Here is a 15,417-nt window from a genome sequence, read left to right as displayed (position 1 = left end):
ATTAAACAAATAAATAAAAACCTAAATTCCTCCCCACAAAAAAATTAATTAAAAAAAAGTTTTTAAAAAGAAAGGCTTCACAGAGCAGGTGACAGAAGGAACTAGAATGAAGGGGAAAATATGAAGAAGGTAACACCACAAAGCTTATGATAAAGAGAAAAGAGAGACTATATTATACAGCAAACAGAAACAGACAAATGTTAAATAATCCTTGAAGTTTTAGATTTTAAAAAAAAGTAATAAGGGGAACATACCACTTAAAGGAGGAATAAATATGTAATAACAAATAAACTCAGAAGGCTGGAAAAACAATCACTGCACATGAAGGAACTGGATTTTAAGTGCTTTGTGCTAAAAAAAAAAGGATGCCCTATAGTATGGGATATTAGTTTATTTAACACAGACAGCAAACGTAAGTAATGGGAGAATAATGAGCAGCTCCTAAACTAAATTCCTGAAGAAAGGGAAATCTATAATTCTTTAAATCCAGGATGAATCTCTGGTTTATCAAGGCATTGTTCCTTATAAGCCAATCTCATTTATGAATTACATACAAAACCAATAAATATTAGAAAAGTGAATCAAGGAAAATATTAAAAGTATAATACATTTTGATCAAACAGGGTGTTTCTTATTTATGACATTAGGAAAGCAAAAGAGAAAAACAATATAATCTGAGTACATGCCAAAACATACCAGTTTGATACTAGGAAAAAAATTTAGATCAGTTAAAGGACCTATACAATATCATACTTCATGGCAAAGTATTAAAAATATTTCCAGCAAAGTCCCTAAGGCCAATATGCTTACAGTTTTACTGTTTTTCTGGAGGGCATAACCTATAAAGTGAAATTTTTTAATTAAAAAAATTTTAAGTAAGAAATATAAATATAGGTTATACAGAGATAGAATCGTTACTATTTGCAAATAATATGGTAGACAACTTAAAAGAACAAAAATAATAAACTGACAAACTATTAGAAAGAAGAGGTAGGTTCAGTAAGGCAATTACATACAAGATCAACTTACACAAACTCATAAAAACTAACTTTCCTACAAACTGGCAATAAACAATTAGAAAATACAATGAAAAAATCATTTCATTAGTAATTGCCAGAAAAGCTTCTAACATGCTACAAATAAGCTTAACAAAATATGAGTCAGCCCTATACATAAGCTAAATAATTTTGCTGAGGGACAGTTAAAAAAAAAAAGTCTGAATAAATAGAAACAAATGCCACACTCTTGAAAGAAAATCTCAGTATTTTAAATGTATTAAAATTCTGCAAATTAATTTATAAATCAATGTAAACCTAATCAAAATACCAAGAGAACTCTAAGGGAGCTTGATAAGTAAATGTAAAATTCATCCACAAAAGAAAATGTGCAAGTTTTACGGTGGCATGAAGAGGTGGGCAAATCTCATCCACAAAGATCAAGCATAAAACTAGACAAATTTTTCAAAAAACAACCAATTCAGGGCAGTGGGAATTAAGCGCAGCCTGCAAATTGCTAAGTGTTTATTCCAGAAAAACTGCTAAAGTTACAGGTAAGAAGAGTGGGAGGCTCTGCCTTTCTGCCTGAGGTTACTCCAAACCACCCACCTGGGTGGGTGGCAGGATGACAAGACTGGTATTTTTACCAACGTGAAACTAGCAAAAAAGAACCCAACAGCTCTGTTGGCAAAAAATGGTGGGGCAGTGAAAACCTGTGGCTTTGGTGGAGAGAAGTGGTAAACTTGGTTGAGAATGAAGTGGGAAAATTTGCAGTTGACTTTTGAGGTTGAGGTCCTAGTTAGGGTAAGTGCTTGGCGAGTCAGAAAATTACCAGAAAGATATGTAAATAAGAGAGCCACAGAAGGACTGTGATAAGCTCACCATACACCCCTAGCTAAACAGAAAGCCAGTCATTTCTGGGGAGACCTGAGGAAGCCTGGCATAAAATGAAGCCAAGGGAGACTTGAAAACTCGCTCTAACTTTGAAAGTACTCCCAAAGCCACACATAGATAAAACAGCAAAGAGGTAGAAGCCTTTCAGGCTGAAGGTATTTACTATCTCTGCCCAAATCATTAGTTAATACACGTAAGTAAGTTATGCAGACACAGGGAAGACCCTTAAGGAAGCCCAACTTAAAAATAAGAATTAAAAAACTCAGCAGAGACATCAGCAGGTCTATACCACAAGGGAGACTAGAATGATTCCACAGGTAAAGTCCAGGCAAGTTACCAAAAAATAAATAACTCTCAATAAATAAACAAGCAATTAAATAAAACAGAACCCAGAATTACTATAATCAATTAACTGTCTAGTTTTCAACCAAAAATACATCAAGAAATTAGTAAAAATGTCTCAAATTTGATGAAAACATTACATAGTTCCGGGAATTTCAGCCCAGAGTAAAATAATACAAAGAGATACACCTGGATACAACTTAGTCAAACTGCTAAATTAATACAAAAGCCAAACAAAAACAGGAAAATCTTGAAAGCAGCAAGACAAAAAGGAACATCATGTACAGGGAACAATAATACAATTAAAGGCTGATTCTTTATTAGAAACAATGGAGGAGAGAAGGCAGTGAAATGACATATTCAAAGCACTGACACAAAAAACTATAAACCACAAATTCTACATCCAACAAAATCTTAGTAAGGTCCTCAAATAAGATACAACTTTCAATTTTTAGGCTGTGTGTTATTTTTTCAGTCAACATCTTCCACACGAAGCTATATATCATTCTAACAATGAGCTCCCTTAAGAGAAGAAAATTAAAGTATTAATTCAGTCTTGTTTAATAAATACAGTGTTAAAATTTCTCTCAGAAAGTTGTTAATTTCTGAAGTTTAATTATTTAGTTATTTGTTTATATTCTGTGGAAATGATAATTTGGTGTTTAGAATTGTATAGGTACGTGTTTTGCCAAAGCAAAAATGTAACAAAACAGATTTTCACTTCAATTCCCTTCTCTTCACCCTATGAACTGAATCAGGTCCCCCAAAATTCGTATGTCAAAGCCCTAAACCTCAATGTGAGATTTCTGGAGCCTTAATTTGGAGATTAAGGCTTACAAGGAGGTAACTGATGGTAAATGAGGTCCTAAGGGTGAGGCCCTGATACAACAGAATTATTGTCCTCACAAGAAGTTACACCAGAGGGCCTACTCTCTCTCTCTGTCCACCATGTGAGGGCACAGCGAGGACACACCAGCTGCAAGAGAGGCCACCAGAAACTGAACTGGCTTGTACCTAGACCTGGGGCTTCCCAGCTTCCAGAACTGTGGGAAAACATATTTCTGTTGCTTAAGCCCCACAATCTGCATTTTTTTGTTACTTGTTATGGCAGCCCAAGCATACTACATTTCCTTTTCTCTTTGGCAGATTTTCAGATTGGTGAAAGGTGGCCCAAGGATAGCAATGAGAGCTAGAAGGAGAGCCAACGGCTGACTTAATTCACAAGCTAAAAAGTCAAACTCATGAATAACTGAGAGGAACTTGCTCAACTTTCCAGCAAATTTGGATATATGTTATTCTGCCTTTCGGTTTACTTAATTAAATAGAAATCTGGACTTTATATATAAAGCATAAGACTGTAAGTTCCTTGGAAACCACGGGTAGACAAGGATAAGAGCAAACTCTTAGTATAGTAGTTAGCTCCATCTGTCCCTGGACACAAGTTATTAAATAGTAGAAAATTCCTTGCTTTTACACTATATGATTTCTACAATCCTGCTATGATTTGTTTGGCATCTTTTAAAGATTCAGCTTTGGCTTACTAATGAAGAAGTCTTTAAGTCGGTAGCTGGGTTTACTACACACAGATATCGTACTGACATATTTAATGATATATATGTTAAAATACTTGTAATAAACTAGCCTTTAAATTCAAGGAACAAACCTGACAGAAATGAGGAACAAGAAAAACTGTTAGCTTTTTAAACCAGATTTTGACTAATGGAAATGAGTTAATATCATACAAAGTACTCTACACTTCACCTTACCCTTGTTGTTCAGTAGTAACTTTATTCATCTCTGATAAGAGACTTTTGCAAACAATTTCCTTTTTGGAGGCATTCATCTCAAAAGACCTTGCTGTTGAGATGATAGGAACCATCAACAACTTAAATTCTCTCAACTTCTCTCTGAAACAAAAGTATTTCTTCTCCCACACTCTGTTCTTTCCAAGGCTAACAAACACCCTGATCAGTATTATGAATGTGTGACCTTAAAACATCCACCTCTTTTCCATAATACTATTTCCATAATACATATACTACCCACTAACAACTCCACTGGTACTCAAGCTTAACTCCACAAAGGATGGGTCACCTACTTCCATATATAGAGCATTTAAAAAAACATTATTTCCCTAAAATTATCTATTTATAAATCTTCAGTGATTTCCCAAGAAGCTCATTAGGGTCTAGCTTCAGGGACCTGGGGAAAGGATGGAAAGAAGATTGATTATCCTGTAATCAAGTTGTGAGAGCTCTGAATAATCTTTCAAAGATTTTCTCTGAGCCCTCTGAAGCAAGAGGACATAGGAAATTAAAAAAAAAAAAGATTTTAACTACACGTCTGGAAAAGATAAAAAACCCTGTAGTAAATGTAGTGTGGCCACATATGATTGTTGAAAGTTTATTTCTGCACAGATGCTGTAAATGTCGGATATATTTACACAAAAATGAAGTAGGTCAGTAGACTTCACAAAATGTAAATATAACAAAGACAATGTCAAAGATACTGCCTTTTCTCATGTTACCCTATTAATGGCTGAAGTTAATTTCTCATATGCTTGTGATTTGGTACATTTACATAGACTATTAGTAAATTCCTGTTAGAGCAAGAAGAAATTAAGTCTGAAAACAATCATGGGAAGGTTAAGTATTGTCCCTTTCTTTAAGAATAAATGTATTCTCCTCTGCATACCTGCATTTCTGCAAGATAAAAACATCTTAAAAATTTTTTAAAATAAACATATTCTTATCAGGAAAAATGTATGTTTATTATTAGGAAAACATAAACAAGAGAAAGCAAAAGAAAAAAATCACTAGTGTTCTTACCTACCATTCATTTTCTATATTTTTTAATTACAAAAATAAGATTTTATATAATGACCTTTTTTAAGTTGTCAGAAAACACATGGGTATGCTACAATATTAACTGAAATGGAAAAGTCAACCTTCAAATTCAAATGTGACTGCAAGGGACCAAATAGTCTTGAAAAAGAACAAAGTTAAATGGCTTACACTTTCTGATTTCAAAATATATTAAAAAACTACAGTAATCAAGAAAGTGAAGTGTGGTACTGACATAAGGACATATAGACCAATGGAATAAAATTGAGAGTCCAGAAGTAAATTCATACATCTATAAGCTGATTGATTTTTGACAAGGTTATCAAGACCATTCAATGAGGGGAAAACAGTCCTTGTAACAAATGGTGCTGGACCACCTGAATATCAACATGCCAAAGAATGAAGCAGGACCTATACCTCACAGCATATATAAAAATTAACTAAAAGAAATCCACAAAGAGAAAGAAAAATACCATAAAATATCACTTACATGTGTAATCTCAAAAAAAAAAAAAAGGACACAAATGAACTTCTTTACAAAACAGAGACAGACTCACAGACATAGAAAACAAACTTACAGTTACCGGGAGGAAACAGGGTAGAGAGGGATAAGTTGGAAGTTCAGGATCTGCAGATACTATATATAAAATAGATAAAAAGTAAGGGCCTACTGTACAGCACAGGAACTATATTCAGTATCTTATAATTGCCTATAATGGAAAAGAACATGAAAAGAAATATATATGTAATATATATGTATATATATGTATAAATGAATCACTATGTGTATAAATTAACATAACATTGTAAATAGACTATACTTCAATTAAAAAATCAACTAAAAATGGATCAACAACCTAAATACAAGAAGCAAAACCATAAAACTCTTAGAGGAACACAAGGGATAAATCTTCATGACCTTGGATTTGGCAACTGATTTTTAGATATGACTGACACCAAAAACATGAGAAATAAAAGAAAAAAATTTTTTATTGGATTTCATGCAATTTTAAAACTTTTGTGTGTCTAAGGATACTATCAAAGTGAAAAAACAATCTACAAAGTAGGGGAAAATATTTGAAAGTCATTTATCAAATAAGGGTCTAGTATCTGGAATAAAGAACTCTTACAACTCAACAACAAAAAGACAAATAATCCAATTTTAAAATGGGCAAAGGACTTGAATGGACACTTCTCCAAATAAGATAAACAAATGACCAAGAAACAAATGAAAAGATGCTCAGCATCACTAGTGTGAGGGAAATGCAAATCAAAACCCACACTGAGATACCAATTCACATCTAATAGGATGGCTACAATCAACAAAATGGAAAATAACAAGTATTGGCAAGAATGTAAGAAATAGGAATCGTCATAAATTGCTGAAATGAACATAAAATGGTGCACCCATTATGAAAAACTGTGTCATGGTTTCTCAAAAAATTGAACATAGAATTACAAATGACCCAGCAACTCTACTCCTAGGTTTATACACAAAAGAATTGAAAATAGGTGCTTATTTACTCAAACAAATATTTGTAATTTCAAGTCAATATTATTCACAGCAGTCAAAATGAATAAATTTCTACCATGAGGGGATAAACAAATTGTGGTATACCCATACAATGGAATATTGTTCCGCTGTAAAAAAAGAATGAAGGTCTCAGACATGTTACATCATGGACAAATCCTAAAAACACTACACTCTGTAAAAGACAGCAGATACCAAAGGCCTTATTTTTATATGAAATGTCCAAAATAAACGTTGGCAAGAATATGGAGAAACTGGAACCCCTGACTATTAGTGGGAATGGAAAAAGATGCAGCTGCTATAAAAAACAGTATGGTAGCTCCTCAAAAAGTTAAAAATGACTACTGGAGGTGTGCTGGCCCCTGTGCCTACTGGCTGTGAGGCCCTTCCTCATGGGGAGGCAGTCAGACAATGATGGGCAGAGCTGGGTCTTGGCATGGTTGGCTGCTTGGCTTAGGTTGTTTCAGGGCTGGCACCAGCCTGCTAATGAGCAGGTCTGTGTCCCAGCAAGGCTGCCTGTGGGCAGGGAATCCTGAGAGAGCTGTCTGCTCCCTATCAACCTAAGGATGAGGCATACGCAAAGAAAAGGCAGTGCTAAGGATGCTGCAGAGAGATGGAGTCAGAGCCTCGATTTAACCCCATCTTATCACTGCTCTATCTCTGAATTTTTCCTGCGAGATGAGTTAAATTCTCTTTATTGTTTAAACCCTAATCTTTTCAATTCAAACTAATTAATTAAATTGTAAAATGGCCACACATTCTTCCCATAACTCCATGCATGCCCCTTTACAATGCAACTAAATCTTTCCTTCCCAGAAAAGGTGCAGTCTATTTCTCCATCCTTTAATCTGGCCTTAGCTATATGGGACATTTGGCTAATGGGACATTAGCAAATATGACATAGCAGAGGCTTTAAAAATGCTTGTGCATTAGGGCTTTCCCTTTTGGCCACCAGAAACACTAAGTATAAAGTAAAGAAGTCTGTGCTAGCTTCCTGGAGAATGGAATACCACATGGAGAGGGGCTCCAGCTTTCCCAGGCAAGGCTCTAGACATGTGAGTGAGGCCATCCTGGAACATCCAGCCACAACCAAGCCAGCCTCAGGTCACAAAAACTGCTTAACCAACATAGAGAATCTTAAGCAATAAATGTTTTAAGCCACTAAATTTTGGATAGGTTTTACACAGTATTATTGACTGGATGTTTGTGTCCCCCCAAAATTCACACGTGGAAGCCTTAACCCACATTTGGAAACGGACTTCTGAGGAAGTAATTAAGGTTAAATGAGGTCATAAGGGTGGGTTCCTGATAGAACAGGATTAGTGTCCTAATAAGAAGAGACCCCCGAGGTTTCTCTCTCAGCACTCTGCGAGCCAGGAATACATTTACCAGAAACCAACCCCACTGGACCTCGGTCTGAAACTTCTAGTTTCTAGAACTATGGGAAAAGAAATGTCTGTTGCTTGCCATCCAGTCTGTGGCACTTTGACCTGGCAGCCCAAGCTGACGAACACTGCACGGCACAGCAGGACATAGTGAGTCTTAGCACTAGCCCTGCTGATTATTTTTAAAAGGTTACTACTAAAAAACTATTATTTTTCAATAGATATAATTCAAGTCTTAAACTAATTTACGGTTTAAGCTAATAACAGGTTGCCTTCTGCTGTCCTACCTCTTCATTTGCTCTTCCTGGACCACTAAAGTTCTTTTCTGAGTGTTTAATATTGAATAGAGTAAAAACAGCTTCATCTATTGACCAAAACAGAATTTTAGTATGGTTACAGGGTACTAGAACAATGTATTCACATTAATTCATTCAGACATTTGAGCACATACTATTTACTTGACTATGATAAGGATGCAAGAAAACACAGTTTCAACTCTCAACACTATTCAGGGAAAGAGATGGACAAAATGAATAGTTTGTAGTACAGGGTGATAGACTTTCATAGGTTCTATCATGTCAATGTAATCTATAGCTTCATATTTTATACATTAATGCTCCTAAACCAACTTTCCAAATACCAAAGTCAGGCTTTCATATATCAATAGATTAACAACTTCAAGGTATAGCATGGTCATACTGCCTGCCAACTAACTGTTCACTTTTGTTACACTTACCAATACAGCCATTATTTAACTATTTTATTAGTTCAGTAAACACTTGTCTGTTGCCACAAATTTTATATTATTTTGCTTTTATTATTTTAAATTCAGGAAAATGACAAAACCAAAATTCTGATAGCAGTGATAATATGATCAAGCAAAGGTAGAACTCATAAAGTATACTGAAAGGAGGAAGCTTTGGACGGCCAACCACGTGTTCAATTATTAAGTAAAAACCAAAGTGTATAACCACTGGCTATATTTAAAAGTCAAGCCAAAGTGACAAAAGAAGCGGAGAAGTCTTTGGAATTATGAACTGCTGATTATAAAAACAATACTAGTGATCCAAATGCACAAGAACAGTCATGGGTCCATAGAGTTTTTGATGAGATACTGCTTGCTATAGATTCCTTAATCATTTCAAAAGGTCAAAATGAGAATCTGAGATAAGAAATTAATTGTAAAAATTAGAAAAGGTAAATGTATAGAGACAGAAAGTAGATTAGTGGTTGTCTAGGCCTAGGGGTTGGGAGGAATGGGGAGTGACTGCTGATGAGTACAGGGTTTCTTCTTGGGGTGATGAAAAAGTTCTAAAATTGATTGTCGTGATGGTTGTGCCATTCTAAACATACCAAAAACCACTCAACTGCAAGCTTTAAATGGGTAAACTGTATGGTATGTGAATTATATCTCAAAAAGTATATTGCTGATAAAAGTTTTAACCTGAAAGCCTCAACAATTAAAAAGATATTAATTTGTCAGTAGTTAATGTTCAATCTATGCTTTTCATGTCCATTAATTCCAAGATTAAAAAAGAAGTAAAACGCACCACAAAACATTACACCCTTGGAAAGAGAACATCCTCCCTGAAACAAGTAAATCTATTGTTCAACCTTCATACTTTCAACTTTCATACAGATTTTCAGAAATACACATCAGTAGCAGATGGCCTATATAACATAGTAAGTTCCATAACCAAAGTGTGAACAAAAAGGTGAGGAAGTACAGTGGTTGGAACACAGTATCAGTGCATGGTTTACTACTGTGTCTTTAATTAAAAGACTTTCCTATCAATCTGCAACTTACCTTCATCATGATATTTAGTGCATATTTTTGATCTTCCCTCCTTGCTACAGCTTTTGCTTCCATTGCTTCTTTTGCTCTTTCTTGTGCTTGTAGGATAGATTTCTCCCTCATTCTCTGCATCATCTCTTTGTCAACTAAAACATAAGGAATATCACTCAATTAGGATCATGATGAATTTGTTTCACTTAGGAGAAACTGCTTACATACTGATCCGGGATGAGACGTTTCTGGACCCAACTTTACATGGAGAAGTGAAAACGTTTCTCAATATTAAACTGGTCAAGAAGCTAATATTAAAAGGTAAGCAAGCAACTGTAATCGTAAAGGATGAGTACAGAATGCACACCTTTGTGCACTGAGAGAGACAGACAGACCGAGACAAAGAAACAGAGAGGGAGGATAAGAATGGGAGACAAGAGGAACAATGGAGAGGAGAAATAAGACGGGAAATGAGGAAGGGGACAGGGGAGGGAGAAAAAGGGAAAGTGTCTCAAGAGGGAGAGAGAAGATAGTGCAATGGGAGGGAGGGGGAGAGGGAAAAAGAGCAGGAAGGGTCGAGATGGGGGAAAGAGAGCACATTTATCCCCCCTCTCTGTTGAGAAACAGGGCTACTGCTTATAAACCTGATCACAGTAAATTATCACTATGGGGTTCTCCTAGAAGAGAAGATGGGTTGAGACCACCTGATATGACCATCACCTACAAAAATGGTGAGTTATACATAAGAAGAATATAGGGCCAGCCCTAGGAAAAATCATATAGTATCATGACATGTATATACAGAACTTTAACATTCACAATTATCTTTTATTCATGTTATATATAGAACCTTACCATTCACAATTATTTTTTATTCAGTGATTCATTGGTTCAGAAACTGCAGGCTGTGATCCATTAGCGGGTAAAAGGGAAGAAGGATAAGGAAGGGATCTAGACTTTCAGGGAGGAAAAAACAGGAGGGGAGAGGAAACTTGGGAGGAGAGGGCGAAGCAGGGGAGGAAAAAGAGGGGCAGGAGTGGAGTTATGAATAGTAAAGTCCTATACACCCCTTCGTATTGCTTTAAAATCTATGAAAGAATACACAAAGAAAACTAGTTATATTAAAATGCTTACAAAATATTCAAAAACAAATTTGTGATACACAAGTATGTGCTTCATTATTAAATAATATATAGCAAGATGTCTAACAAATACTAAAATTTCAAATTAACTACATATAAAAGATAGTAGCACCTGTGACATGAATATATTTGTGATTTTTATTGATACTACTGTTGTTTGTTGCTTACATTCATAATTGAAGAGAACACTAAATTTCAGTCAAAAATAAGTAAATGGTATGGAATTTTTACCCATCCAAGATCTTGGCTGGAAAGTAGTACTGGAACTAGGCCTGAAGCCTCTCCCCAACCCTCTTCCTGTTAAGTAACAGGTGGGCAGACAGTTGGACCAGCTTCAGGGACAGAAATAATTAAAAGAAAATCAAATTTCCAAATGAAATTCTTCACATCTAAAAGAAATGAAAAACTTTTGGCCAACTAATCTTTGACAAAGGAGGCAAGAATATACAATGGAATAAAGACAGTCTCTTCAGCAAATGGTGTTGGGAAAACTGAACAGCAGCATGCAAAACAATGAAGCTAGAGCACTCCCTTACACCATACACAAAAATAAACTCAAAATGGATCAAAGACTTAAACATAAGACAAGATACAATAAACCTCCTAGAGGAAAATATAGGCAAAACATTATCTGACATACATCTCAAAAATTTTCTCCTAGAAGAAATAAAAGCAATAATAAACAAATGGGACCTAATGAAACTTATAAGCTTCTGCACAGCAAAGGAAACCATAAGTAAAACAAAAAGACAACCTATGGAATGGGAAAAAATTTTTGCAAATGAAACTGACAAAGGCTTGATCTCCAGAATATATAAGCAGCTCATACGATTCAATAAGAAAAAAATAAACAACCCAGTCCAAAAATGGGCAGAAGACCTAAACAAGCAATTCTCCAAGGAAGACATACAGATGATCAATAAGCACATGAAAAAATGCTCAATATCACTAATTACCAGAGAAATGCAAATCAAAACTACAATGAGGTATCACCTCACACCAGTCAGAATGGCCGTCATTCGAAAATCCACAAATGACAAATGCTGGAGAGGCTGTGGAGAAAAGGGAACCTTCTTTCACTGCTGGTGGGAATGCAGTTTGGTGCAGCCACTATGGGAAACAGTATGGAGATTCCTCAAAAGACTAGGAACAGACTTACCATATGACCCAGGAATCCCGCTCCTGGGCATATATCCAGAAGGAACTCTGCTTCAGGATGACACCTGCACCCCAATGTTCATAGCAGCATTATTTACAATAGCCAAGAAATGGAAAACAGTCTAAATGTCCATCAACAGATGACTGGATAAAGAAGAGGTGGTATATTTATACAATGGAATACTACTCAGCCATAAAAATTGACAACATAATGCCATTTGCAGCAACATGGATGCTCCTAGAGAATGTCATTCTAAGTGAAGTAAGCCAGAAAGAGAAAAAAAAATATCATATGAGATCGCTCAGATGTGGAATCTAAAAAAAAAAAAAAAGCATAAATACAAAACAGAAATAGACTCACAGACATAGAATACAAAGTTGTAGTTGCCAAGGGGGCAGGGGGTGGGAAGAGATAGACTGGGATTTCAAAATTGTAGAAAAGATAAACAAGATTATACTGTATAGTACAGGGAAATATATACAAGATCTTATGGTAGCTCACAGAGAAAAAAATGTGACAATGAATATATATATGTTCATGTACAACTGAAAAACTGTGCTGAACACTGGAATTTGACACAACATTGTAAAATGATTATAAATCAATAAAAAATGTTAAAAAAAAAAAACCAAAAACCCAGGTGCACGTTCACGTGTTAGAGAGGACTCAGGAGTTGTTAGGCCCTTCCTTCTCCTCCTGCTTCCCTGGGCTACACTTGCCCCTTCACCTTCTCACTCCACTTCCCTCCTCTGTCCCCTTCACACTTCTTTCCCTTTTGTCTTTGGTGAGGGCCTGGGCCTTGACAGACCAAGACTGGCCTGCCCTCTTTGGCTATACCACATTTTTCAGCCTGTAAAGCAAGTCCTGGTGTTGGTGTTTTTTCCCATGTGGTCTATGGGGCCAGCGTAATACCTGTTATGTCCTTGACAAAAATGAGTACCTGTGAGTTCCCAGAAAAACCAGACCAAGAAATTAGAATGACCAGTCATTCTCTGATTTCCTCTTTATCCAATAAAACACACAGAAAAAAAAAAAGAAATGAAAAATGAAAAACAACAAAGTCCTATCGTATGACACAGAGAACTATATTCAATATCTTGTAATAGCCCATAATGAAAAAGAATATGAAAAATATGTATGTAAAAGTATATAACTGAATCACTGCTGTACACCAGAAACTAACACAACACTGTAAGTCAACAATACTTCAATAAAAACACAGAAAAAAAAGAAAAAAACTGCTAAAGAAGGAACTTCAGGAATAAATGGAACAAGTATGTTTTGAATAATGAGGGAGGCAGCCTTAGAGTATAGACTAGAGTTCCACAATACTGTATGTGAAAAAAAGACTGTTCAACAATTTCACTGAATTGAATGTGAAACTGAGTTTGACTTCAATCTCAAACACGATTTCTAAAGTAAAATCAGTGTTTATTACTTGTTATATGTTAGCTTTAATACTGTTTTGATTAGTCTAATTGGCAAACAATGGTCAAACCCAACCTGCTGTCCGTTTTCCTACAGCACACAAGCTAAGAATAATTTTTACAGTTTTAAATAGTTGAAAAAAATCAAAAGAATAGTAATATTTCATAACATACAAAAATTATAATAAATTTAAACTTGTCTCAATAAATATATATTGTCCATGGCTGCTTTTGTGCTACAGTGACAGAGCTGAGTAACTGTAACAGAGACCTTACGGCCCACAAAATCCAAAATATTATCTGGTTCTTTACACAAAAAGTTTGCCAAACCTTGGTTTAAATGGTCAAAATTTGGAAGAGTTGGAATAGTAAAGGCCGTATCGGGAGGCTTTATCCCCTGAAGATATGAGCCCACATCCTTTAAGAGCTATTATTAATGTATTTTGAATAACTCGATCTTTAAGCTATTTAAGTGGCGGCTGAAGCACTAACTCATTTAAACCGTGCTCATGTGCCTATTTACTTTTACTAGATGAGCAACATAATCATTTCAAAAGAGGAATTTTTCAGTGGTATAAATATAAAAAGCACAACCAGCCGAACATTTTTAATAAAGAACTTACCACCTGACAGAGAAAGGGTCTCCCACATGGCCGCTTCTTTCTTGTACAAGGTGAAAACAACAGTGTCATTCCCAATCTTGGCTTTACTGTTCTCATCGTCAATGGGAGCATAGAGAAACACCTCAAATAAAAATGGAGGAGAGTTGACCTATTCAAGAAGGGAGAAACGGAAGTTAATTAAGTTACACAAATCAAAGACACTTATTAAGAAATAAGCGATAGAGGCCAAAATCATTTTCTTAAATTCCTGCTATCAATTTTTCCAGGTCGCGAAAAACCTGCAAGGCATCTGAGGAAGCCCTGGATAAAATGATCTCTGCTCTGCTGACATATGTCTACGGATGAGGTGTTGCCTGTACGGGATTCGTGTTTTGTTTGTTTTTGCTTTGTTTTATTTTTTAATAGGACTAGAATTTTAGGATGCTTATCTGCAAGAACGCGCCCGTTGAGCGCCCACAGCCGCGCCCTCGCAGGCGCTTCGGACGACACCCCCGCGGCCGCAGCAGGCGCGACTCGCTTGCCTACCTTCAGATAGCTTTCCGTGCAGAACACGTCGGCGTCTCTGACGCTGACGCCTCGGAGGGGCACCGAGATGAAGACCGCAGCCTCCGTCTGCTGCCAGCTGTAATCGCTAACCTGCAGGGGCATCCCGGGAGACGGCGGGAGAGGCTGGGAAGGACTCGCGCCCGCTCGGTTGCTAGGGAAGCCAGAGTTACCACGCGCCAGCCCTTCCGGGTCAAGGCCGGGCCCGGGCGCCCGCGTTCCCAGCGTGCCCCGGGCGCGCCCCTGCGGCCGCCGCGCGGACTCCCCTCGCGCCTGCCCGGGGTCCCCTGGCGGGGCATTCCAACTGCTTGAGGGGGTGTGATCCCTACGCCGCAGTCTGAGCGAGTCTCCGAAGGAATCGGTCCACATCCGCTTATGCAAGAAACGTGCTTCACGCCAGAGAAAGCAGAAAAGAAGCACGGGAACGCGTGACCCGCGCGGAGCAGGTGCGACGCCCAGGCTCCATGGCAGCCCCCGCCTTTTGTTAGTCCTGAAGGAGGCTGTAGAAGTTCGCACCATTTGGCGTCCCTGTTTTGGAAACTTCCTGCTCATATAGACTTTGTGGCCTGGGAGCTTGCCGGTGCTATTGTAGTCCTTCAAGTCTATAACCTATCAGCCCACTCACTACAGGCATGTAGGTGAGGTTCGCTCCCTGCTTTGAGAACTGGAGAGAAACGCCCCTAGGACTCACCTGACGACGAATGGCTGCAGCTTAACCATAGGATAAGTTGAATTTCCGTGGATGCG

At 37.0% G+C, this 15,417-nt stretch overlaps 1 protein-coding gene across 4 annotated transcripts in view; it reads right to left on the bottom strand.

Annotated features, from left to right (window-relative positions):
* DNAAF4 (dynein axonemal assembly factor 4) overlaps positions 1-15,143 on the bottom strand; it is a 47,268-nt gene extending 32,125 nt beyond the window's left edge. For 2 of the 4 annotated variants that reach the window (XM_006210953.3, XM_072962389.1), the window contains exons 1-3: positions 14,653-15,143; positions 14,128-14,275; positions 9,798-9,931 (exon numbers count right to left, since the gene is read on the bottom strand). In XM_006210953.3, the coding sequence (XP_006211015.3) occupies positions 9,798-9,931; positions 14,128-14,275; positions 14,653-15,039 (669 nt within the window). In that variant the 5' untranslated portion in view covers positions 15,040-15,143. The remainder of the gene's footprint in view (positions 1-9,797; positions 9,932-14,127; positions 14,276-14,652) is intronic. The other 2 variants (XR_012073294.1, XM_006210952.4) reach the window with 2 other exon arrangements.
* Between the last annotated feature and the right edge of the window lie 274 nt (positions 15,144-15,417).

This window comes from Vicugna pacos, chromosome 6 (assembly GCF_048564905.1).
Source record: "Vicugna pacos chromosome 6, VicPac4, whole genome shotgun sequence".
Taxonomy (NCBI): Eukaryota; Metazoa; Chordata; class Mammalia; order Artiodactyla; family Camelidae; genus Vicugna; species Vicugna pacos.
Note: the sequence above shows the minus strand (reverse complement) of the source record. Positions and strands in the feature narration are given on the sequence as shown.